Source organism: Rhamphochromis longiceps, linkage group LG9 (assembly GCF_057381845.1).
Source record: "Rhamphochromis longiceps isolate RC_006_pf linkage group LG9, R_longiceps_female_GT1.1, whole genome shotgun sequence".
NCBI classification, from domain to species: Eukaryota; Metazoa; Chordata; class Actinopteri; order Cichliformes; family Cichlidae; genus Rhamphochromis; species Rhamphochromis longiceps.
Window position 1 is genome coordinate 23,726,747 of NC_140565.1, and position 27,913 is coordinate 23,754,659.

Consider the following 27,913-nt stretch of genomic DNA (forward strand, 5'->3'; position numbering starts at 1 on the left):
TCCAAGCAGCAGTCACAGCCTTTTATGGTGAGAGTGGAGATAAATATAGCTAGGAGCAGAGCTGGGGGGCAAGTCAACTCCCATAGTGCAAAACACTTATGGGTGCAGGTCTCTGCCAGTGGGCTTGATATGCAGGTAAATACAAGGCTAGTGTTTGAAGTTTAAATTGCCAATTAATGTCAAGGTTAAATTGTTAATATCACTTTTAGTGTTGCATTAAATCTATATAATATTAATTTTTTACATGTTTTGTATTTATGAATGCTGCTTATTTATATTTGTCATTTTTAAATATTTACTACCACTTTTTTTTAAATTGAAATTGTGCCACACCACCAAAGCACCTCATCAACCAGCTTTTCCTCGAGGCCAAGCTTCCCCAGAGGTTCCCAAGGTTTTTCAGTATTCTTTAGTCAGTGTCTGATATCTTCTAATTTTGTTTTAAGTCTGTTAAGACTGTGATGGCTCAAAGCCCAAAGTGTGGCATTGCTGGTTAGCCTCCAGCAGCTTTTTATCTTGGCTTTTGACTGTAGCGGTCTCAGCTGTGACCGTTGCTAACTTTAGCAATGCTATTGTTATGCTCATTGCATACAACAAATGCCAGTTAATGTCTCTTTGTCACTCTCTCTTTCAGTGTCACTGTCATTTGGAGAAGTGCATGAGTGTCTCCTCTTGGTCACTCTGCTCATAAACAGCTACTAAGAAGGTCAAATAAATAAAACTCAGAATCCAGTGGCTAATAGAGCACATAAACATAAACTAACATGTTTCTATTTACATGCAAATATAGTGAGCTTTACGTCATTTGCCTGGTGGAGATAATTTGAGCTCTATCTGTGTTTGGACTTTGTTCTGGAATTTGACTTCAGGTCAAACATCTGACAATTTCCATGGCAAAAATATCATGTCAGTGGGCACTTCAGGGGCTTTTGTTCTGACCATTCTTTCCTTTTTGGCTCTCACTCATCAGTGTTCAACATAATACGGTCAGCAATCAGCATGACAGCATACCTTAAACATTATGGCAGCAACATGAAGTGTGAGCCCATTAAAAGAGATAAGCCCACCTCTGTACACTGAGGGAGCTAGTACAAGACATTAAGCAGGGTCACAGTACTTCATTCTGTCTAATGAAAATAGCTTACGCACTAAACAAGCCTCCAAGGTGATAGATTTGAACTGGTTGCATTAACTGAAAAACAAGGGAGTTGCAGAAATCATCAGATAAACAGCAAGTTTGTCTGCGACTGGTTTCACGTGTGAACATCCAGCTCCAAATCAAATCAAACACAACTTTTCATTATGCATTAAATCAAAGTTCAAACTCCATCCAAACTCCGGAGGCCCTGGCGGACTGACCCCCGGGTGCCAAGACTGGCAATAGGGACAAAGTTCAAACTAATTAACATATTGTTTCAATTTGCCTAGTCTTAATCGGTTTATTATAACTTGTGTGTACAAGTGTGTATTTCATAAGTGTGTGCTGTTTAGGGAATCTGCAGATTTTCTCTTTTCAGTCAAACTTGTCTTGTTTACTTTGTATCGAGGCCTCAGTTTCAATAGAAAACCTCTCAACAAGACAAAGAAAATTACATTTCTTTTTTCATTTTAATGAACTGAGTGCTAATAACAAGTTAGATGGTTTCTCTCCTTTTTAGTCTAGATGATGTGATGTCTATGTTTTTCAAAAAAGAACTCAAATTTTGATGTGTCTCAGCACAGAACTGTTTAAAACTTTCACATAATTTGGCTTCTTTGCACGATAAAGTTTGATTCTGCATTTTAGGATGGCACGATCTACTGTGTGCACAGACACAGTTTTCTGGGCCAATGTTCAACACAGGTCTAACTGAGCTGATGATACAACCATTCACACCTGCAGTCAATTTAGAAGCTCCCGTAAACTCAACATACATGTCTTTGTACAGTTGGAAGAAGTGTGAGTACCTGAAGAGGAAAATGTGCAAAACCAGCATTTAAAGACCCGACCATGGCAGCAGATCCATACCCAGAACCTCCTTGCTAGGAGCTAACACAGTGCTAGCCGCTGCTCCACCATGCCACATATAAATTCATAGTTCATATTCATATTTTCTTAAGTATTCAAACAGTATGAAAATCCCTCCATTGTTGGATTCATCTGGCTTGCACAGAACTGTTATAGTATTTTTTTTTCTAATTATCCTTTTACATTATATTCTACACACAGACCTTCATCATCCCCTCCATACTCACCAATGCTACATTTTAAAGCCGCTGTGTTACACCACAAGCTACAGTAAACTGCATAATTAGTGCGTATGACTGAGCATCAAAGAACAGCATGTAGCTGCTCAGTATCTCCTACCAAAAACATCTAAATAGCCCTGAAAATAAGCCCCATTCACCAAACAGCTGCCACCCACAGCTGATAAACTCTTCCTCAAAATACTAGCTTGTTTGAAAGTTTAAAGTTTGTATTGGCACAGTGAAGTCCCCATGGTATATGAAGAGTATCATAGTCTACATAAATATGTTTTACAGAATACAGTTGATTTTATCACCTTATTGAAACAGTTTGCACTTAGTTATTATGACTGTAAGTAAAGCACAAAACTGGTAAATATAAAGCCTGTGAAGTCTTGTATTATTGACACGTTTGAATGACCACAAAGGTGTAGGTGTATTCAACTCAAGGTTACAGTTTTGAGGTTATGGTTAGCTCTGGTGTAATGGTACATTATACTGAGAGGTTTTTCTAGTGTTGTGTGGGGTTCCCACTTCAAAAACAGAAATGATTTGCTTAACCACAATATTACTCTGACTCACTAAGATTTGAACAGAAAGACAGTTCACAGCAATGAACTGAGTTTAGCTGTCCAGGAAATTCCCACTGTATGGATATCAGGGGATCTGTTGAGGCTATTTTTATCTTCTGTGTTTGTGCTGCATCAATGCTTTGAAGCTATATAAAGTTCGTAGATATGAACATATTCAGTTCACACGAAGTGACACTCTAAGAAAGGTAAGTAAATATCTCAAGAAGTGTTTAAATATGCATGAGAAGTTTCATGTGTAAGTAGCAGCCTCTAGTGGGTGAATGCAGTACTGCAATTCTAAGTAAAAATAAATAAATAAATGCAAAACTTAAAATACAATCGTAAAATATTTTCCAACATTAATTTTCTCTTTTCATTTTGAGTGGCTCGGTTGTGTCTCTCCTAAACACAGAGGAGGAGTAGAAACTAACAGTTTGGTATCTATATGTATAATTGTAAAAGTCTGGTTATTGTAAAATATATAAATATTCATGAGTCATGACACTCATTTTGTTATCAGCTTTGAAAGTGCAGTGCTAAAGGTAAGTGAACCATGCACAGTTTAAATTTGTTGTAGCTTTTTTTTTTAGATAATTATTTTGTAAACAAAAATAGTTTAACTACTAAAATCACAAATTAAGTGTGGCATACAACGAAAAAAATGATTTTACTGTTACTTATCTTCTGTAACCGGACCCACTCAATGAGCCACATTCCCCTTTTCGGGCATGCCTGGGCAATGCGTTCATGAGGCAGCACACAACCATATGCTTCACCTCTTTGTATGTTTGAAGCTTTAAACTAGGCTTCTTCCTCTGGCTTTGCTGCGAGTAAAACTTTTTCCAGTGTGAAGCTGTTTCCCTAACACTGAAAGTGATATGACAGGTGGACAACAAAGGCAGACGTGGCCTGTTTTAACTGTGAGTCAATAGTTCCACGTGTTGCTTTTGAAGCCCTGCAGCAGTAATCCTCTGTTTACAGCAATGACTGTGGTACCAAATGTTGTCTGACCCATCGTCGGACAAGTCGGACTATAATTATCCTCTATGTCAACATTTCTTCATTTTGTTATGGTTTAGTATTTGACTTCCTTCAATATTTCATTATCTTTTCCTGTTCGATTTACCTATTCAAATCTTCAACGAGGACGTTCCCAGGAAGACATCATAACATATTCTTCAACAATAAATAACACGTAAACAACATTAAAAGCCCAATGATAATGCAACAAAGGAGAATCATAAATAACAAATGATCAGTGTCAACGTAGTTTAGTTATGAGGATGACCCAAATATGACCCAAATATGACTAAATTTCTGTTTTTCCATTAAAGGAATGAATGAAATCAGCTGTTAGAAACGTGTTTAAAAAATACATTAAAGATAAATTTATGTGTTGAATAGTTTAGAAAATAAGAGAAACGTTAGAATAAATAAAATATGGAATTTAAAAAATTCCATCCTCCCACGGGGATCATTGAAACTACACACCTTTCCTTAATTGCTCATCGCAGGGAGGATGTATGTCGCTATTTCCTTAAAAGGACATATCCTTGAAAGTCAATGCAGGCAGAGAGTGGAAGTTACAATTACTCCAAAGAGGGAAGTGTTAAAAATTATTTTGTATTTTATTGCTAATAATGCTAGAATTATTTAGATATGTTTTCAAACGGAGTTTTAGACAAGTTATTTAAGAATTACAATTAGACTGAAACATGCAATTAATTCCAAATGAGAAATAATGGCTTCATTCTTGACCGGCACCCCCATAGTTCTTCATTGGTTTGGTCTGGTGTTCTGTACGGAACCCAGCAATATTATGAGGAAGTGAAGGGCGGTGGTTGAGAAAAAGAACGGCACAGGGCTAGCTGACGGTTTTCTGGAAGTTGTCAGGTAAGTCTGTGTTTATATCTTATTTTAAAGAGCTATTTAGTTGCATTAAACACACTCTGATATATACAAAACACGGATTTAATCCCGCTGCTAAAACTTCATATCTTAAAAGAAAACGTAATGTGTTGCTCACTCGTTGGTAGCCTTGAAAACACGGCTAACAGTTAGCCGCGTAGCTAATGGCTCTGTTACGAAATTGGTCGCAAGTAAAGAAATATTTCCAGCTAGTAAATCCCGCGGTTAGCTTCGTGAGTTGAAAATGTGTTTGTGAATTGGGTTATCGCCAGTGACTGTTGGGTATTTCATATAAATTATGATGTTGGTTAATACAGGCCGCAAACCAGAAGAGTGTGCAGGTACGGTCAGCTTTTTAAATCATATAAATATCGTGTTTAACTTTTTTGGCTTATTCGAAGTTAATTAATGTCAATTGTGAATTTGTATGACCGCTGGGGAGAAGAGAACATTTAATTAAAAACGCGTAAATATGATATATGCGTAAATCAGCTTTAGTTGTTAGTCAGTCGACACGGTTAACCAACAATCACCAGCTGTCTTCAGTCAGCTTTTCAGATTCATTCTCAGTAGGCATAACATTTGTCATTTTATTCTATTTTTTTATTTAATAAGTTATAGGGTAAGACGTTGCTCATATTTTCTTTCCTTTTTTGTTGCACTTGTCAGTGTTTCAGATAATATCAGCCCACATCACTGTTTTTACAGGGCATCACATGCATAGCGAGATAATACTTGCTGCCTGAGCTGGTTGAATCCATTTTCCATGAGCGCAGAGCAGCAAAACCCAAAGTGTCTGTCAACATAAAGATGTTAACGTGGGGACAGTTCAACTCTTTATTCAAGACTTTGCCTGATAAGGGCATCTGTCCTCACATCGGTAGTTTTCCTACCCTCTTTGAAAGCAGTGAGCTGATCAACCTAGAAAGATGAGGAACATTTCCATTTATAGCTCAGTGAGGGACACCTCACTGGGGATTCGCTGCCAGAGAATTATATTACCCTGCTACTCATGTGTGGATGTGACTGACAAACTCTTATTTTGAATAATGGCATCATCTACTTTGATCTAAATGCTGAATTGTGCTGCCAACTTTTGTCTGTCTTGTGGTGTTTTCTTCCACATTGTGCCTTGGCAAATGATGCTGTTTCCTGTAAATGGGGAATAAGTTGGCATTCATCCCTATAACATTGCATCCTGATTGGAATTCTTGAAGTCTTTTCAATCAAATGAAAAGTCTTTTAGTTTAGTCTTATCAGATGTAGAAATCAACTCAACCTAAATCAGTTTCCAGTTTGTTTCTCAGTAGTTAATCAAATGGAGCTGTAATTCAAAAAGATGTGTAACCTGATGTCTGTTAATTTCCACAGAAACAAAACATTCACAATGTCTAGCAAAAGGGCTAAGGGAAAGACCACGAAGAAGCGCCCTCAGCGCGCCACTTCCAATGTCTTCGCCATGTTTGACCAGTCCCAGATTCAGGAGTTTAAGGAGGCCTTCAACATGATCGACCAGAACCGAGATGGGTTTGTCGACAAAGAGGACCTCCACGACATGCTTGCCTCGCTGGGTGAGTAAAATTCTCAGACGTCTTAAGGAGGTCAAATGTATGCCATTCATGCTCTGTTCGTATTCATTTGGGTGTGTACTGATGTTAGCTGTGCTTAAACTGGTTCTACAGGCACACGTATTTAAATTTGCTTTTAGCTGTTAATAAAAATAATGATTGCCTCTATCATTTGAGCCTTTCAGGTTTATGAGTAGAGAAAAGGTGCTCTTCATAGATCTATACTGGTTCATTAGAAGAAAATGGTGCAGTAACTGCTGTGTGACCTGTTCCTGCCAATGCTACTGCTATGCAGGGTTTCCACCCATGTATTTCAAGCTCCTAAACGGAGCCGCCTACCCAGACTAATGTCTGAAAACAGCTGGTAATTTTAAGCTTGGCTTTAGGACGAGAAGTACAGCTGCTGTTTAATATACCTTTTTATTTTAACACATTCAGTAAGCTGTGAAAGGGTTAGAACTGCTAAGCAAAAGACCCAGGCAAATGTTACAACTTATTACTCTTTTACTCTTGGTCTTATAACTTGTCCGGCAGAAACCCTACACTTAAAAGGCTTCACTCTGCTTCTTTGATAGGAAGCACAATGAAAATAATAATGGTTTGAAGCTGGGATTAGCTGGCTGAAGTTGCTTTATAGAGAAATAAACACAGGGCTCTCGGTACAGAGAACATTGAAGGCAGTAAGATGTTTGCCCAATTTAGTTTTGTTCCTATTAGGATAAGAAGTTGTTTGAAAATAGAAAAGTCTCCTCTGAATTCAGTTTGCATCACATATGTTTATCTACACAGGCAAAAATCCCAATGAGGACTACCTGGAGGCCATGATGAATGAAGCTCCTGGGCCCATCAACTTCACCATGTTCCTCACCATGTTTGGAGAGAAGCTCAATGGCACAGACCCCGAGGATGTGATCAGGAATGCATTTGCTTGCTTTGATGAGGAGGGGACAGGTAACTTCCTGTTGGTGATCCACAGTCTCATGGGGTTTTTTTTGTTTTTGCTTTTTTTAATTTGAAGAGGGAACTGTTGCAGTTTCTTATCTGATTTTGACCATTATCCACTTCAGGTTTCATCCAGGAAGATTACCTCAGAGAGCTGCTCACAACAATGGGTGACCGGTTTACAGATGAGGAGGTGGATGAGCTCTTCAGGGAGGCCCCCATTGACAAGAAGAATAATTTCAACTATGTGGAGTTCACACGCATCCTAAAGCACGGAGCCAAGGATAAGGACGATTAAGGAGCTACACCAGCGTTCTCTCTGTGCCCTCCACCTCTCTGTCGTCAGCTAGATCACCATGCTGCATGTCTCAACTCCAGTTTAAACCCTATTTTAAACAAACCAAAGCAATAACTATCAACACGGTTTGCTGTGAACTTCCAGTATTGCCAAATTTACACATCTTAGAAGAAAAATCTGAATAGTGTTGTTTTGTCATGTAAAGATGTGAAGTGGCAGCACTTGGAAAGCTCTAAGGAAATGCATCTTTGCAATTCATGTGATTGGGTTTAGCTGAGTTTTTACATTTTCTAATATAAACTTTTTAAATAAAAGCCCTCTATCAAGTTGTATTTTGCTGTTTCCCTTCCATAAATGACAACTGAAATAAGTGTTGCATTATTTTGTCTTTATTTTATTGCCTCGGGTGAAACAAAATTCTTAAGCAACAGATTTTTTTTTTTTTTTTTTTCTTCTCCCCCCCCTCATTGGGATTTTTGTCAAGTCTCTACAAGCCTGCTCTTCCTCCGATCCAATTCAATCAGCATGTGCAGGCTAGCACTAGGTGATGTTTGTGCAAAGTCCAGTGCAAACAGTAAAATCTGACCTTTATAAAAATGAAAGGAAAACTGCTCAGTACATACCTGCATGCTGTCTGCTTCATATCAGGGAGTGATCTAGTATAATAAAAATGCTTATCTATGAAACATATACAAAAGGATGCTAACCTACCAGATGAGAAGGACGGGCTTAAATCCATCCTGGAACTAAATTTTCTTTGGTTTTTGGCAGAACTACATTTACAGTGTTCATTTCCCAAAATCTTGTTTGAGCGATGACGCTAAATCAGTCTGCACTTTACATCTGCGCCCTCTTTAAATGACAGTCCATGCTTTAAATGGCAGGTTAAAATACAAAATTATTTTTGGCGCAGAAAGACCACTTAACCCTCCTGTTATGTTGCGGGTCAGATTGACCCAGAACAGATGAGATGTCATCTGCATCACTACAGAAAACGAAAATAAAAAATCTAAATTGTAAAATAATCAATGGCAGTATTTCTGACACTTTTGGATGAGTAAATTTGTCCCGGGTCAAATTAACCCAGGAGCATAATTGGTGTTCCTGGAAACCAACATAACAGGAGGGTTAAGCTATGACGACCGGCCGCAAACTCAAAACGTTATTTTGAATAGGCTTGTGCAGTGATAATGTCGCCCTCTAGTGTCTGAGTGGAAGGTTCAAACCACATGACGCTGCCTTCAATGATGCCTCGATTATTGGACATACAAAACCTATGAAGGTCAGAAAACTATTAAAACGAGTTATCGGAAATGAATATTTATTGCGAAGAGACTAAGAGAAGTGAAGGTTACAGTGAAAGTATGGATTTCAGACACTGCTTCTTTCGTCTGCTCCCTTTAGGGGTTTCATACAAATTTAATAATAAAAGAAAGAAATATATATCTTTTTCTACACCACGAATTTCAGATGTGTGAAGAGCTATGCTAATCTACAGCAATTCTCTTGTTATATGCTAATTTAAGAATTACTTCTTGATTTGGAACATCAAGACGCGTGTGAAATTAAGAAGAACAGACTTTGAGGGTGCCTTGAACGCCTCGTGCTCCTTACGGAGTCACGTTTGGTAGCATCTCCGGTGTCAGCGGTTATTTTACCCTTTTCCGCTGTTGGAAGGTCCAGGTACGAACTTTTCCAGTTTACTGTCGTCACATTTTTGTTTTTATTTATATTTCCGAAGTGTCAGCCCTATGAAAAGTTAGTACAAAGAGCAGTGCGGCTCTGCTAGGTTACACATGAGGCTAGCACCTATGCTAACGTTAGCTAACAGCAACCTTCAAGGTTGGTTCGCTAAAAGAAACTAAGACAGACGTTTCCCTGTATTTAAAACATTTTGGTGAATACCAGAGACATTTTAGTTTTCTATCAATATATATATTTAAATTTTGTAAGTAAGGTGGCATTTACGCAAGGATAATATTGTCAATGGCCAAAAATAACAGATGTTATCTTTGCCTTGAATTATTTGCATACCAGTCTAGCGTCTTTGAAAAAGCCACCCATGAACTGCTCATTTTAAACAGGAAAACGTTTGGAAGGAGTCTCTGACTCTTGGTGTTTTTTTGTTGTTCTCTCACTTATTTAAAAATAGCCTTAATAATTTTGTGTTTTTATTTCGTTTTAGCTCAGCTGGGACCGGTGAGTCCCGGACCAGGATCATGGCTCTGAAGCTGATTCAGAGGATTCCGTTCAGGATCCGATGTTATCCTGCTGGATCCGTCAGGCCTCTGAGTACCAGCAGCCAGGTCTTATGTGTAACTTGCCTGTGTACATCAGCCGGCCGGTGTATCAGGATATGGGGCTGCCGGAAGCTACTACAGGACAGCGTGACGAGGAGTCTGACCACCATCGTCAGGGAGCCTGCATTCATCACCAGCAGCTCAGTGGGAATCCACAGAGATTCGGTCCCGCGGTTTTGTCTGACCCAGCTGCACCGACCCACAGCTATAGAGGAGCAAAGTTTCCTGCACCGTCTAGAGACCTGCTCCTCCTCCAGGCAGGTTTTCAGACTGCTGCGCTCAGTGGAAATCATGTCTGACACCATGGCCGCAGCAGCCCTTCACCGTGTGGCCGACTTGGAGCAGGAGGGTGGTGCTCTGACCAACCCCACTGTGTTGGAGGAGGCCACTATCAGGGCCCTGTGCTTCCAGCTGGAGCAGGACTCTGGACGGTTGACTAATGCTGGACTGGTTTCGGCTCTCTTGGCTTGCACACGGCTTTACTTGGATCCCTGGAGCACACTGATGGTAAGGCTCATGTCTGAGAGCCAGGCAAGGCTTGACAGGGGGGAGATGACCATAGGGGAACTGTGTACTCTGGGGCAGGCGATGCTGGCCATAGAGGGTCCAGGCAGTGTGATGTTGGAGCAGTTGATGGAGCAAATCCAGAGGCAGGAGCTTTCCAATTGGAGCCTAGCAGACCTTGTTGCTGTTTATAGACTTCTGCAAGGTGGTGTGGGTGTAGATGGAAAATACAGGGACCTCCTGAATGCCATGCACAGCCACGCTGTGACTGTTACTTCCCGTATGGATCCTGCTGCTGTCAGCGGGGTGCTCGGCGCTCTCGTAACCCTGAATCAGATGCAGGCCATGCCTCTTGTGATCAATCTGTGTAAGCAGGCTGTGCGGCATGTGCCTCACTTCACCGATGAGGAGCTCACCCATGTACTTGGGGCACTAATGCACTTTGGTCACAGTGATCATTACTTTATGGGGGCGATGGAGAAATATGTTCCTACAGTGGCCTTCACCTCCCACCCAGAGACAATTACTAAAGTGATGCAGTTCTTTGGACGCAGGAACATCCTTTCCCCGCCCGTCTTTGATGCCATCGCTGAGAGCTTTGTGTACCGAGCAGATGACTACAGCACCAGCCAGGTGGCTAGGCAGATCATGGCTTTTGGGAAGCTGGGATACCTCCCACCCAATGCGGGCCAGGTGTTCGGGAAAGTAGAAACTATCCTACACACGCGTTTCTCACACTTCCAGCCTCGAACGCTGCTCAACCTGCTCCATGCCTGCACCCTGGTGGAGAGGTTCCCTGTTAATTTTGTCTCCAAAGTTTTCAGCAGTTACTTCCTCCAGCAGCTGCAAGGTAAATCGTAATGCCAACACATGCTGTGTCATGAGTGCATGATTTAACAAAATATTGCTGACGTCATTTCCTGCTGTGTGTTTTTGTCCTGTAGAGCAAAGCATGGGAATTGACCGGGCTGCTCTGGCACAACTGACTCAGCTCTACATGACTGTGAAGTTGGAGTGTCCCTTCTATGAGGTAAAGTATTTAGAACAATGTGAGGGTTAGACACTTGGAAAGCTGAATGACACAGGAACAATGCAAAACCTGAATACACACCCACATGCTTAACTCATCATCGGTGTGTGAGCTTCAGTGCATTTTAGTTATGTGGCATTAGGAGCAAATTATTTATCAATTTACTTATCTAGGGTCACTTTATTGTTTCTACAGTGTTCAGTTGTACTTTATTTAAATTTGACTTACCAACCTCCAATTCCGGTCTTTTATCTAGTTTTCATTTTTTGAGATCCAAAAACACAAACTAACAAATGTATACACGTTCTGTGAGCTTTTATAAAAACAGGATGATGTGTTTTTGTGTTTTTCTCATTTCAAATGGATAGAAAACACACGTAAAGGTAAACAAAAAGAAGTGAATACTAATAACATTTATACTGCTCAGTGTTTTGTTTTCAAATAAATGAAAATCTGTAAGTCACACGTCATAGCAGGCTATATGAACACTTTCCTGTGTCAACCTTTGTTTTTCTTTAATCAGGGTCCCAAACTCCTTCCAAAATACCGCGTCAAGTCTTTCCTCATGTCTGGACGCTCTCTGGAGACACCAGTGGATCCACATCTGTACAACTCTGTGAAAACTGGATTGGTGGATTTGCTCGGGGATCGTTCATACTTTGGATCGAAAGTTCTGACGCCATACTGCTACACACTCGGTAACGCACACACGCTGGTCTGCACCAGTGGTTTACTTCATAAATGTTTCCTGTAGCTTATCTACTGAAGGCTTCGTTCTTTTCTTGTTGCAGATGTTGAAATAAAACTTGATGAAGAGGGATATGTGCTGCCTGCCAGCCAAACTGATGACGTATACAAAAGGTAAACCAGTTTCATGTTTTCGATGTCAAAGCAGTGAAAGTAAAGCTCGTATTTGAGAGCTGTATGGTGACGTTGCAGGATCGCTCTGTGTATTGATGGACAAAAGAGGTTCACGTCAAACTTGAGGCAGCTTCTTGGAAAAGAGGCCATCAAGCAGCGGCATCTGCGCCTTCTGGGATATGAAGTTGTTCAGGTTAGATCCTCAACAGTTCTTAGATTTGTGTAGATCAGTAAATCCTAAAATTCAAACGAAATAGCCGAATTTGTGTTTTTCTTTCTAGATTCCTTACTTTGAGTTTGAAAAGCTGCAAAGCAAGACCAGCATGGTGGAGTATCTACACCAAAAGATCTTCCCTCACACCTACAGGCTCAGCTGGTGACCGAGAAACAGTTTCGCTGTGGTTGGAACTTCAGGGCTTTTAAAAAGGAAAAACTCCATATTTATTTTTGCTAACAGTAATTGCCAAGTTAATGTGTTTTAAGTTATCACCTGCACATGCACAAATTTAACTGGACAATAAACTGTCTTTTGTACAAAAAAATGACTTGATGGAATGATTTCTATATCACACAAGGATGAGTATTGTTTGAAAAATATAATTTATTTTGTTTTTTGCAACAGGGTGCCGCAAAAACTGTACAAAGATAATAGAAACCTAATTCCAGCAATCACAAGCTTAGTTATAAAGAGTCATAAGCACAACCTTGAATTAAAGACGTCCGATTTTTACCTTACAGTTTCTACCATTCATTGGACACAAGATGCTTTGGTTTTTATTGCTGCCTTTTTCGGCCAGGAGTGTCAGTTGGATAAATAGAAAAAAAGGGCTATGATACATGTAAAACTAGGATGATGTATTTTCCTTTACGAAGCTGGGATCTGAGGAAGGCCAAACTCGTCTACCAGGACACCATCCTGAAAGAAAAAGAAGGAATTCCCATGAATAATGAAAGCATAACAAACCAAGAAGCTATAAACTAAATAGAAATTTCACAGGAAACTGTAAAAATCTTGTGATCAGTACCCTGTTTGACTTGTCGCCGGGCAGGCCCTCTGGGATGGAAGGAGCAGATGAGGCCTCATCGAGGTAGGAGCTGTCGTCATCCATCAGCAGCTCGTCTCCCAGAGCGTCCAGCTCTGTGGACAGAACAGCATTTAAAGATCAGGAGCTCTATCACTTTAAGGATTCACGTGTGTAGACAGTTTAAACACAGATCTAAAGTCCTGTGTGTGCACAGGGATGTCAGTGGAAAAACTAGAAGCCTTTTTTATGAAATCCACACACTGGTCACATATGCTGCAAAGATAAGTCTTGACCAGAACTGCTGCAGCTTTGTACACTGTAATGTTTTCTTTTTTAATGCTGTATATGTGAAATCCAGGCATATTTGTGTTTTCCTGACCTGCTTCCAAGTCGTCCTCGTCGATGTCAGGTGTGCCATAGCTCCTGCTCATCGCTTCCTGGATCTCGTTGGCATCCTCCATCATGTCCTCCAGCTGGTCTTGGAGATCCTGAATATTTAAAAAAAAAGTTTGAAGCATTACATTTGTGTCAGCAGCATCTTTGGTAATTTGATAACCTGCACACTCTGCTCATATTTAATCTGGGCTGTTATTAATCCCTGCTGGCCAATCACCATTAAGGATCTTTCCTTTACAGGACTTATCTAACATGTGTATTTGACAACCAATACAATAGTTTCTGGGTTTATCTGGATGTAGCTGCACAGGCAGAGACCACCCTCACTAATTTGTGATGCACAGCGACTCGTTTTGTTCTATCAGCAAACCTTCAAGGGTTAAAGAGTTAGCACCTAAGACTGGTAACTGAATTTCAATAATAATAATTAATTAGTTAATTATTAACTAACAGCCAAGTAGCTACATTAACTGCTGTTAAAATAACCTGAAAGCATACCTCAATTTTATCAATCTTCACATTCTTGTAAGCCTTCTTCATGTCTTTGAGGCCAACTTTCATGGCATCAACCTAAAAGAAAAAAAACAAAACATGTTAGCACACAAAGTATTTTCTTCTGTAACTAAGATCTGGCCCAGTTCCTGTTCTCTTACTGTAGTTTTAGTGTCTTTCAGGTTTTGGATCGCGTAGTTTGTTTGCTCCATGTTGAACGACTGCTGCATAAGATTGTCTCTCTGGCCTTCATACCTTGGAGCCGTGAAGAAATAAAGTTATGAGAGCAATCAAGGCAGCAGCTTAAATAACTTACCCTTTCTTTAGGAAGTAAAAGTACTCACATTCTCTTCTGCTTTAGCACTCTCATTGCCTTTTGCTTGACCATGTTCTAGTGGGGGAGAAAAAGGACAAACTTGTGGAAAACCCCCTCACAAACTGTAGGAATTATTTTAGAGAGGTTTATTTTGATCTTGAAAGTTTTTAAGAGACACCAGCCTCTTTGTCTTACAGTACAACCGGACAACAAGACTCACCTTTGAAGGCCCATCTCTCATCTTTTTCATCTGATCTTTGTACTTCACAAGTTCAGCATCTAGTCTGGCGATTTTCTTATCAATGGACTCCGCCCGAGAATCCACCTGAAAGTAGAAACATGACATCAATTTTAGTTGATCTTTGACAGTAGGACCATATTATTATTGGAGCTCTTTTTAAAGAAGAACACAGTAATGAATTCAGGGTTTTTCCTGGTTCAGAATAGGCCACTAAATGGTCCTACAGATGTTGAAGGGCATCTACAGACTATGCTGCCTATGTTTTATACCTCCGTGGTTGCAATAGTGGTCTTGTATGCGACAGTGTGCTGGGGCAGCTGGGTGAAGGCAGTTGATGGCAACAGATTGAACAAATTGATCGAGAAGGCTGGTTCAACTCCTCAGCATCTTGGACAATCCATCCAAGCATGACCCTCTTGATTAGTCACCACAGCACACGAGTCAAATGACTCACTGCCACAAGGTGCAGGCCTGAGGACTACAGGAAGTTCCTTTCTACCTGTGGCTATTAGACAGTACAACTCCTCCCTCATGTGATGCATGAAAAATATACACATGCACAGCAACACTTCCTAACCCATCGACTCTTTACCAGATGGGACAACTATTATTATTATTAATACAGTATCATTTGTAGTTCTCCATTGTCACATGCTACAATTCCCTATAGCATTAAAAATATTATTTAAAACACCACTTTCTGCCTATTTACTAATCATACTGACATTTATACTGTCCTGTAGACATTTTGCTGTTGTTCTCACCTGTGTCTTATCTTTCCAGCAGCCGTTCAGTAGTTGATCATAATTTTTTTTTGTGTGAGAATGCTTTTTCTCATTGTACCGAGCATCTAAAAAGGCACAGGGATTTCCCTTGGGATTTATTTTATCTCATCTTATCAGAAACTAAGCATTTTCCTGTTATTTCAGGCCATTTGGTGGACACTGTAAATGTATTTTATGCTACAGTAAATTAAAAACAAAATATTTTTCTATCACAGCCGTGGTAATTTTTCTGCGGTGGGCGCTAAAACTCATCATCGTTAAACACGTCCTTCATCTGCAGTCTGACAACCAGTTTAACTGGTTCATGTCTGCTTATTCTCTTTGTTTTACTCGGAGAACAACATGGTTTGAGCTCAATCACAGTCAAATGGCTCAAATTCCTGCCCAACGTTACACAATGATGACCCATTACCCACACTGAGAACTGATTGTTTTCTTTGAGAACCTTATTTACCAACTGACACTGTCAACTCAAGGCGTTAGGTTTTAAGTCTACGAGACATTAAAAACATAAAAAAAATAACATACGATTAATCTAGAAAATAATGTATATTTCCGAAAATTATATCTCCAATTAAATATGTGAACCCGTGGCCTGTTTGGTCCCCAGAAACTTGGCTAACACTTAGCTAACTGTCTTTGTTTACTTCGTTTAAAGATCCTTCCGAAAAGTTATTTCCGCCTCATACTTACGCTTCCGATGCAGTCCGTCAGGTTCGGTGGCGGACCTTTAGCTTTTCCTTTGCCAAATATGCGATTCATTTCGGCAAAAATAAGGTGAAAAGTGTAAAAGAAGAGCTACGTTTGTTTGTCTGTCAAGAGTTCAGTGTCCAACTAAACACCCGGAAAAGCCCTTCCCATGACGTAAGGGGAGTCACATGGGCTTGACTCACCCGGCCACGCCCTCCTCAGATTACTGTTGTGCTGTTGTATGTGTGCTTGATTATTGGCCTGCCTCGTCTTTATATGGCGCAATTAAGTTCTTCAACTAATTCTTTTTCTCTCTCTTTTTGCCGTTTAGATAGCACTAATTCTAAAAATTAAACACAACTACACAAAATTTGTACAAAATTCGGGGTCCTAAATTAACTTGGATATATATGAAATATTCTATCATCTCATATATTATGTCTATTAGTAAGCTCAAGTATTCCAGTTATCCACACCGCAGCTTGTAACTAAAAGCTTTATGCCCCCCACTCCGCCCACACACTCTGATAATATTAAAATTAGGTACATCTTTGTAGACATAGCCTCGCCAGCCTGTTTAGTTCATTTTCTTTTATTTTCGTTATGCTTGCTGCCTTCAAACAAACATGCTGTTAAAAGCCATCTGCTTTTTCCATAAAAGCACTTATTATTTGTAGAGCCCTTTTCAAAAGACAAGTCATTTATGAAGGAGAATACAACAGAACATATAAATTAGGAAAAAAGTGTTAGTGGCTCAGAACCTGAATGTTTCCTTGTTTTACTTCACTGATAAAAAGTTTAGAAGAGTTTGTCCTTATCCAAACAAACAGAAATTTCATATGGATTGTTTAAAGCAAAATGACGCATATTTTCAGTATCAGACTACCGACTACAGACTCGGTACTCTGTATGTAAATAAAATTCCTTTGACCTGAACTTAGAACATGAACCTACATGAATCTAGTCTGTCTGTTCTTCTTATGGCTTATTTCTACACATACAGAAATAGTCCAAAAACACTAAGTGCTGGAATTTGCCTACAGTAATTCATACACTGCCATGATAAGTCAAATCAATTTAGTAATGTTGAAATATGAACAAATCAAAAATGAGGTTACTAATACTAATAATAATAATAATAAACGATTACGATTTTGTATCAGGTGCATTAATGGGTGAATAATGATCAAATGATCTGGAGGTCTTGTGGATGTATTATAATGAACATAATAAAAGAAGTCTGAGACAGAAGCTTGTAATGTGGGAGAAATCATCAATCATCACCTGATGTATCTTCTTATCCCGTAGTCTTGCAGAGGTGGCACAATTGAGATCCAGTATGTGAACACTAATATGGACTGCTATACAGAAGCTTCTGTTTATGCCAAGTTATGTGAATGCAGCTATTAATCATTGCAGTTTCTTTAAAATAAAAAACAAAACAAAGACCCCACATTGCATCCTCTTCCCTCTGGGGGGAGCTGATGGCTTACAGTAAAAAACTCTTAAACTGTAGAAGTCTGCAGAGTCACTGCCTCCAATAAGAATCTCTTCAAGGCTTCAAAATCTATTAAAACAAGTCACCAAAAAGGAGAGAGATTTGTTTTCCTTAAAACAAACAAACAATGAGTATCCGCTATCCCCGAGCTTGTCACACTCCAAGGAAAGAATCATTGTGTATTTGTTAAACTTGTTTTATTAAGCTCTTCACAGACAAGTTTTAATCGATCAGTACACGTCCTGCTCGAATGACGGCAGGAGAAGCCAATGTACAGCATTAAACTGTGAGCACAGAGATGAAAAAGAAATAAATAAAAACTACAACGATGCCTCGATCACAGTGTTGATTCTTAGAATAACGTCTCTTATTTTTAGAACATCTGTGCTTTATCTATTTTTATGTCCATATACATGTGTCAGCAAGAGATTTATCAACAAGTATTAGCTAAAGATGCTTTTTTTTTAAATGAGATAGATGACTTTCATGTAGTATTTGCAGTACATTCAAAATAACAGCACAGTCCATGAAGCTTATGGCTGCTGATGTTGCCTTTACTATCATAGCAGTGATGATTAACATGCTACAAATACAGTATATTTTCATAAAGTCTGTGCAAAGATTTTCATTTTGTAGTCTATACAAAATAAGTCTTTGTATAGAGACTGAGATACTGTACAGTTGTTAGAATATTCTGTATTTTTACTTGTTGAAAGAGCTAATCGGCTTATCAGACTGCACAACAATAACAGTATGACAGTTCAGCAGGACTACAGTATGTGTATCATGGTAAAAGCCAGAGGTGGGACCAAGTCATTGTTTTGCAAGTCTCAAGTAAGTCTCAAGTCTTTATCCTCAAGTCTCAAGTCAAGTCTCAAGTAATGTCAGGCAAGTCAGAGTCGAGTCTCAAGTCACTGGTGTAAAAGTCCAAGTAAAGTCACAAGTCTGAAACTTTGAATTTCAAGTCCTTTCGAATCTTTAAAAAAAATATGAAAAAAGCATGTTGCAGTTATATGCTAAATGTAAATATTAGACCATGTAATTTTAAAATCTGTGTTTTTCTCAACACATGACAAAATAGTGAACTTAGAAAATATACACAAATTGTGAAATTGCACCTCTTTAAAATGCAGCTCAATTAAACCTAGCTCCAAGAATAATTTTCACCGACAGTTCTGAGATAAGCTGCATGTTATTCTTGGATGCGGTTGTAGGACCGGTGTTGTGCCAAAAAGTGATTGTCTGCCAAAAACTGATTTCCAGTGTTTCTGTGTATTTTTTATGTGTAATATCTTTACGTATGTTCGTAAATAGACTTCGGTGAACAGGGGATACAAAGGGGTTACATAAAGAATTAAAAAATTATCTGTTTTTTAAGTATCTTTACAACTTGTACTTACATTATAACCAATCCGGTCCTTTATCCCCACTTAAAATATTTTTACAGAACTACTGTAATATTTGCTGACATTTCTGCTGTCCTGTTGGGCAACTTACTCTTACAAAATACATTTTTAATGTTAATGAGATTTTTTTTACTGCATAAATAAAGGTTATATAAAAGTCGCTGCCAAAAACTGATTGCGGCTTGTATCTTGCTACACGAATGTTGTTTGTGGCTCAAGATGACTTTATGTCATCCATAAGGGATGTTTTTGACATATGTTTAACATATTATAGCCCAACAAGTTACTTATAGCACTTTAAATATGAGCAATCGCTTTTTGGCAAATACCGGAAATCAGTTTTTGGCAGACAATCACTTTTTGGCACAACACCGGCTTTAAAATCGCATGACAAAAATATCATACACATTAAAAAAAACTGTATCACCAACGTAGCCTGGAAAACATTTGCTAGTTAGATGAAGTCAGCTATCTCATCTTAGCATATTTATATGCATATTTATAATCATACGGTTCTTGGAGTGAGTGCATACACTCATGAAGTTTAGTAACTTCCGGTCACTGCAACAAGCCCAGGTACAGTTTACCGACAGATGGGTGCAGGACCTTGAAATGTACCGTGTAGAACGAAAGACCATCGTACGTATCATAAGTTTACCAGTCTCACAAATCGTCTTCATAAATACACATTCGTTAACCGTTTATTAATAGGACCTTTGAGCTCAACGGTAATTAATTAGTAGTGGAAATAATTTCTGGTACCCATCACAGAAATGTAGCAGTGACAACAATATTGTATGCTGTAATCGTACTGGGCAATTAGTGATACAAAAAACCTGTTTTATCCTGTGAATAAAAGTATATGTTTTTGTCAATGTACCATAATAACAGAGGAGAAACGCAATATTGTGTCAGGACAATTCACTATTTATGCACAATAAATAAAGGAGCATAGCGCGACAATTTCTGTTCAGCGCCAGACTTGCTTGTAACCTATATCACCAATTATGTTAAGAAAAATGACGTATTAACGAAACACTGACCTTCGTGTAAATGCTTGGAGCAGACTAACCTGTGAGCTGGAGTGTTCTGGGACGTTATAATTGGTCTTTGAATGGCTGCAATCCAGTCGCCTCTTTGTTACTTCGGAAACATGGCTTGAACAATTTCTCTTCAACGAGGTAATCCGATAACAACCGATCTCTTTACCCGTCGGCTTCCCGTGGCTGTCATGCGACCGGCTATTGCAGTTAATAATACAACGGCTTCTTGACATTTTTGTGTTTCTTTTTATCGCTGTATAACTGATTTTAATTGAAAGCCTGCGTGCGCTAGTACCGCTTGCCACGAGTTCCCAGAATCCTTTGCGGTTCTACCCGTGAATGACGTCACATTTTCAATCTCTATATAATATGCGTGTTAAATTTTATATTTGGGGTAAAATATCAAGTCTTTTCAAGTAAACCGGTTCAAGTCCAATTCAAGTCCCAAGTCATTGGTGTAAAAGTCCAAGTCAAGTCACAAGTCTTAGAACATTTTTTCAAGTCAAGTCTAAAGTCATAAAATTAATGACTCGAGTCTGACTCGAGTCCAAGTCATGTGACTCGAGTCCACACTTCTGGTAAAAGCCATATACAAAGCACATATCATTATTAGTTATATACCATAAAGTTAACAACTTATCAGTCTGGACACAAAGCCAGGGTCAAAGCTGATAGAGAGCCCTCTGTCAAATTTTAAATGCACATTCAAGTCCAGGATCTTCCCTCCACATTCTCTCATTGATTAACTTGCTTTGATGCAGCTGAATGTTGCTTTTTGTTTTTTTCTTTGACTCTTACACAACTTCAAAGTCCAACACGAGTCAGTGAGTGCTCTCACACTGTGGTCAATCAGCACCATTCAGGCTCTGCACAGATGTGAAAATGTTTTTGGCACATGTCTGCTGTCAGCGATTCATGCAAATATCACCGGCATGTCAAATGCATTGAATAAAAATAGCAAACATTATAATATGAAGTGCTGTTTGACCCCTATCTAGTAATCATTCCTGAAGTCATTTTTCTGCCGCCACAAACATTTTTTCCTGGACTTGTAAAGGCACATTTGGCAAATGAAAAATGATAGGAGGAAATTTTGGGAATAAACAGCATTTGAGAGACAAATGAATCAAAACTGATGAAACTTGACATGGGCCAAGTGATTTTAATCAGTCTCCTGCTCGTTTACCCTTTAAATAATCATCAGTTCTCCTAAGATATCTTCACATAATTATCTCATGACCGTGTGTGCAATATTGTGTAATGATGATTTTATGAAATGCTAATCTGCTGATTATTTTGCCAGTAAGCTCAATACCCATCTATCCATCTCCTACTTATTCAATTCAGGGTTGTAGAGGTGATGTAACGTATCTCAGCTGTCAGTACACCCTGGGAAGGTTGGCAGTCTAAATTAAACTTATGGCTAAATAAATCATCATTAAAACAGTAAGCGATCATAAATTTGTTTTAAAAATGTTTAATTAACTGTCACGTATGAAATCAAAATCTTATTTAGGATGCTGGATGGTGCGAATGTTTAATTTTTCCTAAAAAAAAACCCCTCCCTGAATAATTACTTAGTCATCAAAATAAATGGGGATTCATGCAATAATTGGTTAATCAACTAATTGTTGGACCTCCATCAACAGTAATCCATATTAATTATAAGCAGCACTTTCTTCTTTGACCTACTTAAACAGAAACAGTGTTTGGTTTACATCCACCTGCCAGGTTAAACCATAAATGCACAATCTTTGTCTCGACCTACAATCACAGGCTGCTGTGAAGGAAAGTGTCAGAAGTCAGAGGACACTAGGATGGATTGATTTGGATTTATGGACAACCACATCGATGATTATACCCTGGGTGATAATGAAAATGAAGTGAATCCAAAACCCAGTCTACATTGCTGTTGTGATGTGGGTTAAGCCCAGGTATTGTGAGTCTTCTTTTCCAGTGTGGGAGATTGAAGACAGTTCCACTGCTAGTCATGTCGGCTTACCAGTCCCATCTGGGTTCTCCAGGGGAACAGCGGCCTCTCGCACAGTGCTGGGGGCCTTTTTGCTCCCTGACACCTTCTCCCCCTTCAGTCTGGCTGACAGGCAGAAGTCTTTGAAGCAGCGTTTGAAGTTCTCATCCAGAAAGGCGTAGAGGACAGGATTGAGGCTGCTGTTGGTGTAACCCAGAGCCACGCAGAAGAAGTAGGCGGCCATGATGGCGGTGGTTTCCGGCACGGTGACGAGAGCTTTGACCAGGATGAAGATGTGAATGGGCGTCCAGCAGACCACAAACACGGCCACCACGACCACCACCAACCGCGTGATCCGGCGCAAGTTGCGATCCTTCTCCCTCGAGCCGGACAACATTCGGACGCTCTTCAGCCTCAGGACCATGAGGGAGTAGCACACGGTGATAATGAGCACAGGCACGACGAAGGCAAAGACAAACACTAAAATCTTCATCAGTGTGTCCCACTTTGCGTAGGGATCGGGGAACTGCAGCGCGCACTCTGTTATGTCTGTGGAAGAACAGTGGAGAGAAAATAAAGTGGCAATTTTATTTATATGACATGTTTTATGAAACTCAATGTAATTAACACTGAAAATAAAAACAGAAAAACCTGTAGGTTTGATTATGTCTTAAGTCAGTGAAAACTTAAAAAAAGGCATTCACACACAGCTGCCAAGTATGAACAAAAAGGTTTTGAGTCTATTTTTGAAGTGCACTTTATGATAAATGAAATTCCACTTCACAATTTTCTGCAATCAATTTAGCAAGTTGCTGTAGAATAGCTAATCTGCACTCAACAAGGGAACATTTTGCTCTAAACGCTTTTTTATTTCTTACGTCATCTATATTCAGGAAGGATGTGCTCAATTTGTAGCTAATGAAAAACTCTTCAGTGACGGATGGATTTGATATATTGAATATATTTCTGTTCTTAACATTTTATTAGTACATGCTTGGAGAGTATTTGCTATGCATAGAAAGTGGACAGAGACTCTTAAACTTTTTGTTAGACATCGGGGAAAGACTTCCTCACCGCTATTCGTCTGAGTACCGCCCAGCACAAAAGCCGGTATCCCTGCAGCCGAGGACAAGATCCAGATGCACACGTTTATCATCTTGGCCTTGAGGGGAGTGCGGAAATCCAGGGCTTTCACGGGGTGGCACACGGCCACGTAGCGGTCCACACTCATCATGGTGAGGGTGAAGATACTTGTGAACATGTTGTAGTAGTCGATGGAGATGAAGACCTTGCATACCACCTCGCCGAAGGGCCACGTATTCAGAAGGTAGTCAGTGCTCTGGAATGGCATCGTGGTGGTGACGAGGGCGTCGGCGAGTGCCAGGTTGAAAATATAAATATTGGTGGCCGTCTTCATCTTCGTGTACCTGTTAAATATGCACAACACAAAGTTGTCCTGTGAGGAGAGATACGGCACTGTCTCGGCAGCCATTATTGCTTCGCGACTCAGTGGAAGACCTTTGTTCTGGGCTCTTTGTGAATTAAACATTGTCCATTAGTCCACAGTGCTTTCTTGAATTTGTAATGCAATCTTTCAGGCTCACACTTCATTGTTATATGTAAAGTGGTGCTGGATTGAAACCATATCCAATGAGCTTTATACAATTGTGTATTTACAGATTTTTACTTGTGGTAGCACCAATGCAAAATACATGCAGAATTTTGGGGTTTGGGTAGAAATTTTAAAAAGTTGATATTTACTTGCTATAGTATGATCTGCAAGAACCTAGAAGATTCACCTAAAAGAATGAACTTCTGTTCAAGATTACAGCAAAATTATCATAAAGAGCGTCAGTGTTTCACAAGCAAACTTTGGTTAGAATAAACTGCATTCGTGTCATGTTGGAGTAATCAGAAAAATTTGTTTCCAACTGGAAAAATTAATGTGAACTCCCCTCCATTTGAGATCAACCTGAAAATAGACGTTATTTTGCACAATTTGCAGAGTTGCTGGTATTATATACCACAATATAGTGGGCTAAAGTAATTCAATTACTTATAAATGGTCTACTATTCACAAGCAGTAATCCAGAAAAAGAGACAGGTAAAACAATATTTCTTTATAATACAGCCCTCTGAAACCAGATATCATCGAGTTGCTTAAACAATGTACTTTTTAATTTAAGGAACCTATTAGCAACAAGTTACTTTAGCTAATCATGAAGACAAAAAACCCAAGAAAATAGTTGTGACCAGAAAAAAGAAGTTCAGTCTACCAGAAGTTCACTATTGAACACACTGCATGTCTTTTATTTATGGTGTGATTAACCCAAAATGTAGAAGCAGTAAATTAAATTTCAAGCTAACTAGCTGCTATAGCTTCAGCTTTATATTCATAGATAAAGCTCAGTCCTCTGAGCAAAAGAGAAATTTATTTGTCATGATATCAAAGTTTTTTTCAAGTTTACTTTTAGCCACTTGGGTTTAGTTCAGCAGGCACTGACTTTGATATGTGGATTAATGTGTTAGCAAGCAGCTATTGTGTTTTTTTATACACATATAGCAGAGAATAAGCGACGTTATATTCACTGGGAGTTGTAAATACATTCAGTGGCTTTACTTCAGTATGTAACGTGTTCAAGTGCAGTTGTATACCAAATATCTAATCAGCCAATCATATGGCAGCAACTCAGCGGATCTAGACATTGTAGTGGATCTAGTTCAATCTGAGAATAAGACTGGAGAAAAATGTGATTTAAGTCCCATTTTTGTGTCAGATGGGGTAGTCTGAGTATTTCAGAAACTGCTGATCTACAAAGGACAACCAGTATAGGATTTACCAAAAAGAGAAACTATCCAAATCAGCAGTTCACTGATTGAAAATATCTTGTTGATACAAGAAGCCAGAGCAGAATACCCTGACTTTTTCAAACTGACAGGTGAGTAACAGTAATTCAAGTATCCACTTGTTGCGACCAAAGTATGCAGAAGAGTGTCTTTGAATGGATAACATATCAAACCTTGAGGCAAATGGGCTACAGCAGCAGAAGACCACAACGGCTGCTACTTCTGTCAGATAAGAACAGGAAACTGAGGCTACATTTCACATAGACTCATCAAAAGTGAAAAATAGATTGGAAAAACCTTGCCTGGTTTGATGAGTAAGTGTTACTGCTTCTCCGACTTTTGCATGGTAGGGTCAGAACATGAAAACCCTTATCCACCTTGCCTTGTATCAGCTGATCAGGCTGGTGATGTATAATGATGTAGGACATATTTTCGTGTCCCCCTTTGAACTCCTCTGAGCACTGCAGCCTACCTGAGTATTGTTGCTGACCGTCCCTTTACGACCAAAATGTAGCCGTCTCCTGATGGCTTCTTCCAGCAGGATAATGCACAAAGTTCAAATCATCTCATACTGGTTTCCTGAACATGACAATGAGTTCACTGTACTCAAATGGCCATTTAGAGGCCAGGGGGTGGAATGGCAGATTCACATCATGGATGTGCAGCTGAAAAATCTGCAGTAACTGTGTGACGCTATCATGGCAAAATAGACCAAAATCTCTGAGGAGCTTATGTCAGATTGTTGAATCTGACATAAGGAATAAGAGCACACCTAAAAGCGAAAGATGGTAAAACGGGCAGTTTGGCTATATAAAACATGACATGTCTGAAAATCAGACAAGCGGCCTAAAACATCTATTTTGTGACCCAAATGGACTTTATTACATTTGAATAATTGCATATATTTCTTCCCAATAAATCAGCATTAAGCATCTTCTTCCTTCAGCTGTTCTCTGTGGAGAAACAGTAAAATGTACACTCTTGTCTGTAAAGTGACGTGAAAAAGCTGACTCCTGCAGACAGGCGAAGCCATCAACCTGATTTGAGGTAATTGTTGTCGAGGAATTGAAGCATTCTGGATGGCACTGCAGCAGTTCACGTTACATCAGATAAGATTTGTTGCTCACACAGACCATAAATAAAGCCCAATGAGGTGTAAGCATGTTATTGGGTTGACAAAGCACCACTGGTTTCAGACGTAATTAATTTTATGCCTGCCAGGCCAGACTTGATGAGAAATGTATAGAAACCCATTATATATCTGGGAGGTCTTGCTGGAGAGTTGCCATTCATAAAGTTGGCATGTTTCATTTTCTGGAGGAGGTAGAATTAGCTCCCTGTCACCAAGCTTTTGAACATTTAATGTCAGGTTAGAAATGACGACATTCCCTTTCTTTGCCAAAATGACGTCTTGTTTTCTTTTTTGAGACTTGGGGGTTTAAAAAAGATCGTTCTCTATCTGGATGCTGTCTCATACCATTTTAAATGCCCATTTTGTCAATTCTTTCATGAGCTTAGAGCATCACACCTTTTTTTCAGTGTCTCTGAAGCGCATCCAAAAACAAAATGCAGGCAAAAACAAGAACTGTGACTAACACCAGATGGCCTGGAGGTCACTGTGTAAGCCCAAGTCTGGGTGCTCTTATTCCCAAGCAATAACATTTGCAAAGGCAGAGAAGAAAAACATTCCTCTGGCTGGATCTTGATTTCTTAAAAAAAAAAAAAAAAAAGACACAATAGCATCTTTTCTCTTTTCTTTTCTCCATAGAAACAGAGAAGTGATTTCTGGCACACATGCGGATTTATTATTTATACTTTATGGTAAATGGTAAATGGCCTGTATTTGTATAGCGCTTTACTAGTCCCTAAGGACCCCAAAGCGCTTTACACATTCAGTCATCCACCCATTCACACACACATTCACACACTTTATGATGTTATACAAAGTGGGGAGAAAAATCCTTACCTAATAATCACATACATAACGAGGCAGTTGCCCAACAAGCCGACCACAAACACCACGGAGTACACTGCGGTGATGATGGGGATGATGGGAGACATGCTCTCCTGCTCCCAGCTATCATCATCGTGGGTCACATTGCGGCTGTCAGAGTATCCGGATACCCAAGCAGTTGAATTCGCCGGACAGTCTTCCAGCAGCGAGGAGAGGCACTTGGTGTCTTCTTTGTAAATTTCAATCGGAGTGCTTTCCATTTTGACACCTGTTTGTTGTTGGGCTTGGAGGAAAAAAATCCTTTCTGGTTAAGACTTTTAAAATCGAGTTACTGATAAATTCTGCGTGTTGAATTCAGAGATGTAACATACGGCAGGCAAAAAAAAAAAAGATATGGTGATATCGGAGCAACTGAGCTGCAAAAAAAGCATCTAGAACATCTTTACTCAGTTATAAAAAGGAAAAAAGTTTGCACGATCAATTAATTAATGCAAAAACATCACACCTACACAAACTTCACTTTGGTTGTGGAGACGCGCGCAGATCTGGCAAAACACGTCCGGTAAAATACGCGCTGTGCTGCGAATCGTTGAGGGGAAAACGCGCACTGTAATGTGAAGCTTGCAGTTTACTCACCTTAATCACTCAGAAAAAGAGAGAGGGGGGGAGAAAGAGACGACGCTGTTTTTATTTTTAATATATCCTCGCAGGTATAATTCAGCCCGGCTTGTTTTGTTGCCCTGGTGAAGGTTACGGCTCATCAAAGTTTGGGGATGGTACTGCGCGCCCGGAGAGGAGCAGCGGCAGCTTTGCGGACCCTCGTGCACACGCACTGATGGAGAAGTGGCGCGCAATCAGGCTAGACCCACCACACACACACACACACACACACACACACACACACACACACACACACACACACACACACACACACACACACACACACACACACACACACACACACACACACACCTACAACATTCACCCAAAATATGAGATGACAGAGCGATGACAATAACCTGCAGGCAAGCGCACAGCTTCC

At 39.6% G+C, this 27,913-nt stretch overlaps 4 protein-coding genes across 4 annotated transcripts; 2 read left to right on the forward strand and 2 right to left on the reverse strand.

Annotated features, from left to right (window-relative positions):
• The first annotated feature begins 4,540 nt into the window (after positions 1–4,540).
• myl12.1 (myosin, light chain 12, genome duplicate 1) lies at positions 4,541–7,885 on the forward strand. Its single transcript, XM_085418952.1, has 4 exons — positions 4,541–4,691; positions 6,078–6,277; positions 7,064–7,225; positions 7,342–7,885. The coding sequence occupies exons 2-4, from the start codon at positions 6,094–6,096 to the stop codon at positions 7,512–7,514; spliced, it is 519 nt and encodes a 172-aa protein (XP_085275078.1). The 5' UTR covers positions 4,541–4,691; positions 6,078–6,093; the 3' UTR covers positions 7,515–7,885.
• Positions 7,886–9,085: 1,200 nt separating this feature from the next.
• Positions 9,086–12,736, forward strand: fastkd3 (FAST kinase domains 3). The gene is made up of 7 exons (XM_085418953.1): positions 9,086–9,197; positions 9,700–11,168; positions 11,263–11,348; positions 11,872–12,046; positions 12,140–12,209; positions 12,288–12,402; positions 12,491–12,736. Exons 2-7 carry the CDS (start codon positions 9,734–9,736, stop codon positions 12,587–12,589), a joined length of 1,980 nt encoding a protein of 659 aa, XP_085275079.1. The 5' UTR covers positions 9,086–9,197; positions 9,700–9,733; the 3' UTR covers positions 12,590–12,736.
• A 54-nt stretch (positions 12,737–12,790) lies between these two features.
• On the reverse strand, positions 12,791–16,325 carry chmp5b (charged multivesicular body protein 5b). Its single transcript, XM_085418954.1, has 8 exons — positions 16,158–16,325; positions 14,659–14,763; positions 14,467–14,513; positions 14,284–14,377; positions 14,129–14,200; positions 13,614–13,722; positions 13,235–13,347; positions 12,791–13,125 (listed from the first exon to the last, which is right to left on the reverse strand). The coding sequence occupies exons 1-8, from the start codon at positions 16,224–16,226 to the stop codon at positions 13,075–13,077; spliced, it is 660 nt and encodes a 219-aa protein (XP_085275080.1). The 5' UTR covers positions 16,227–16,325; the 3' UTR covers positions 12,791–13,074.
• Positions 16,326–20,603: 4,278 nt separating this feature from the next.
• Positions 20,604–27,677, reverse strand: LOC146662366 (delta-type opioid receptor-like). Its single transcript, XM_085417803.1, has 4 exons — positions 27,508–27,677; positions 26,884–27,154; positions 23,145–23,497; positions 20,604–22,619 (listed from the first exon to the last, which is right to left on the reverse strand). The coding sequence occupies exons 2-4, from the start codon at positions 27,129–27,131 to the stop codon at positions 22,090–22,092; spliced, it is 1,131 nt and encodes a 376-aa protein (XP_085273929.1). The 5' UTR covers positions 27,132–27,154; positions 27,508–27,677; the 3' UTR covers positions 20,604–22,089.
• Between the last annotated feature and the right edge of the window lie 236 nt (positions 27,678–27,913).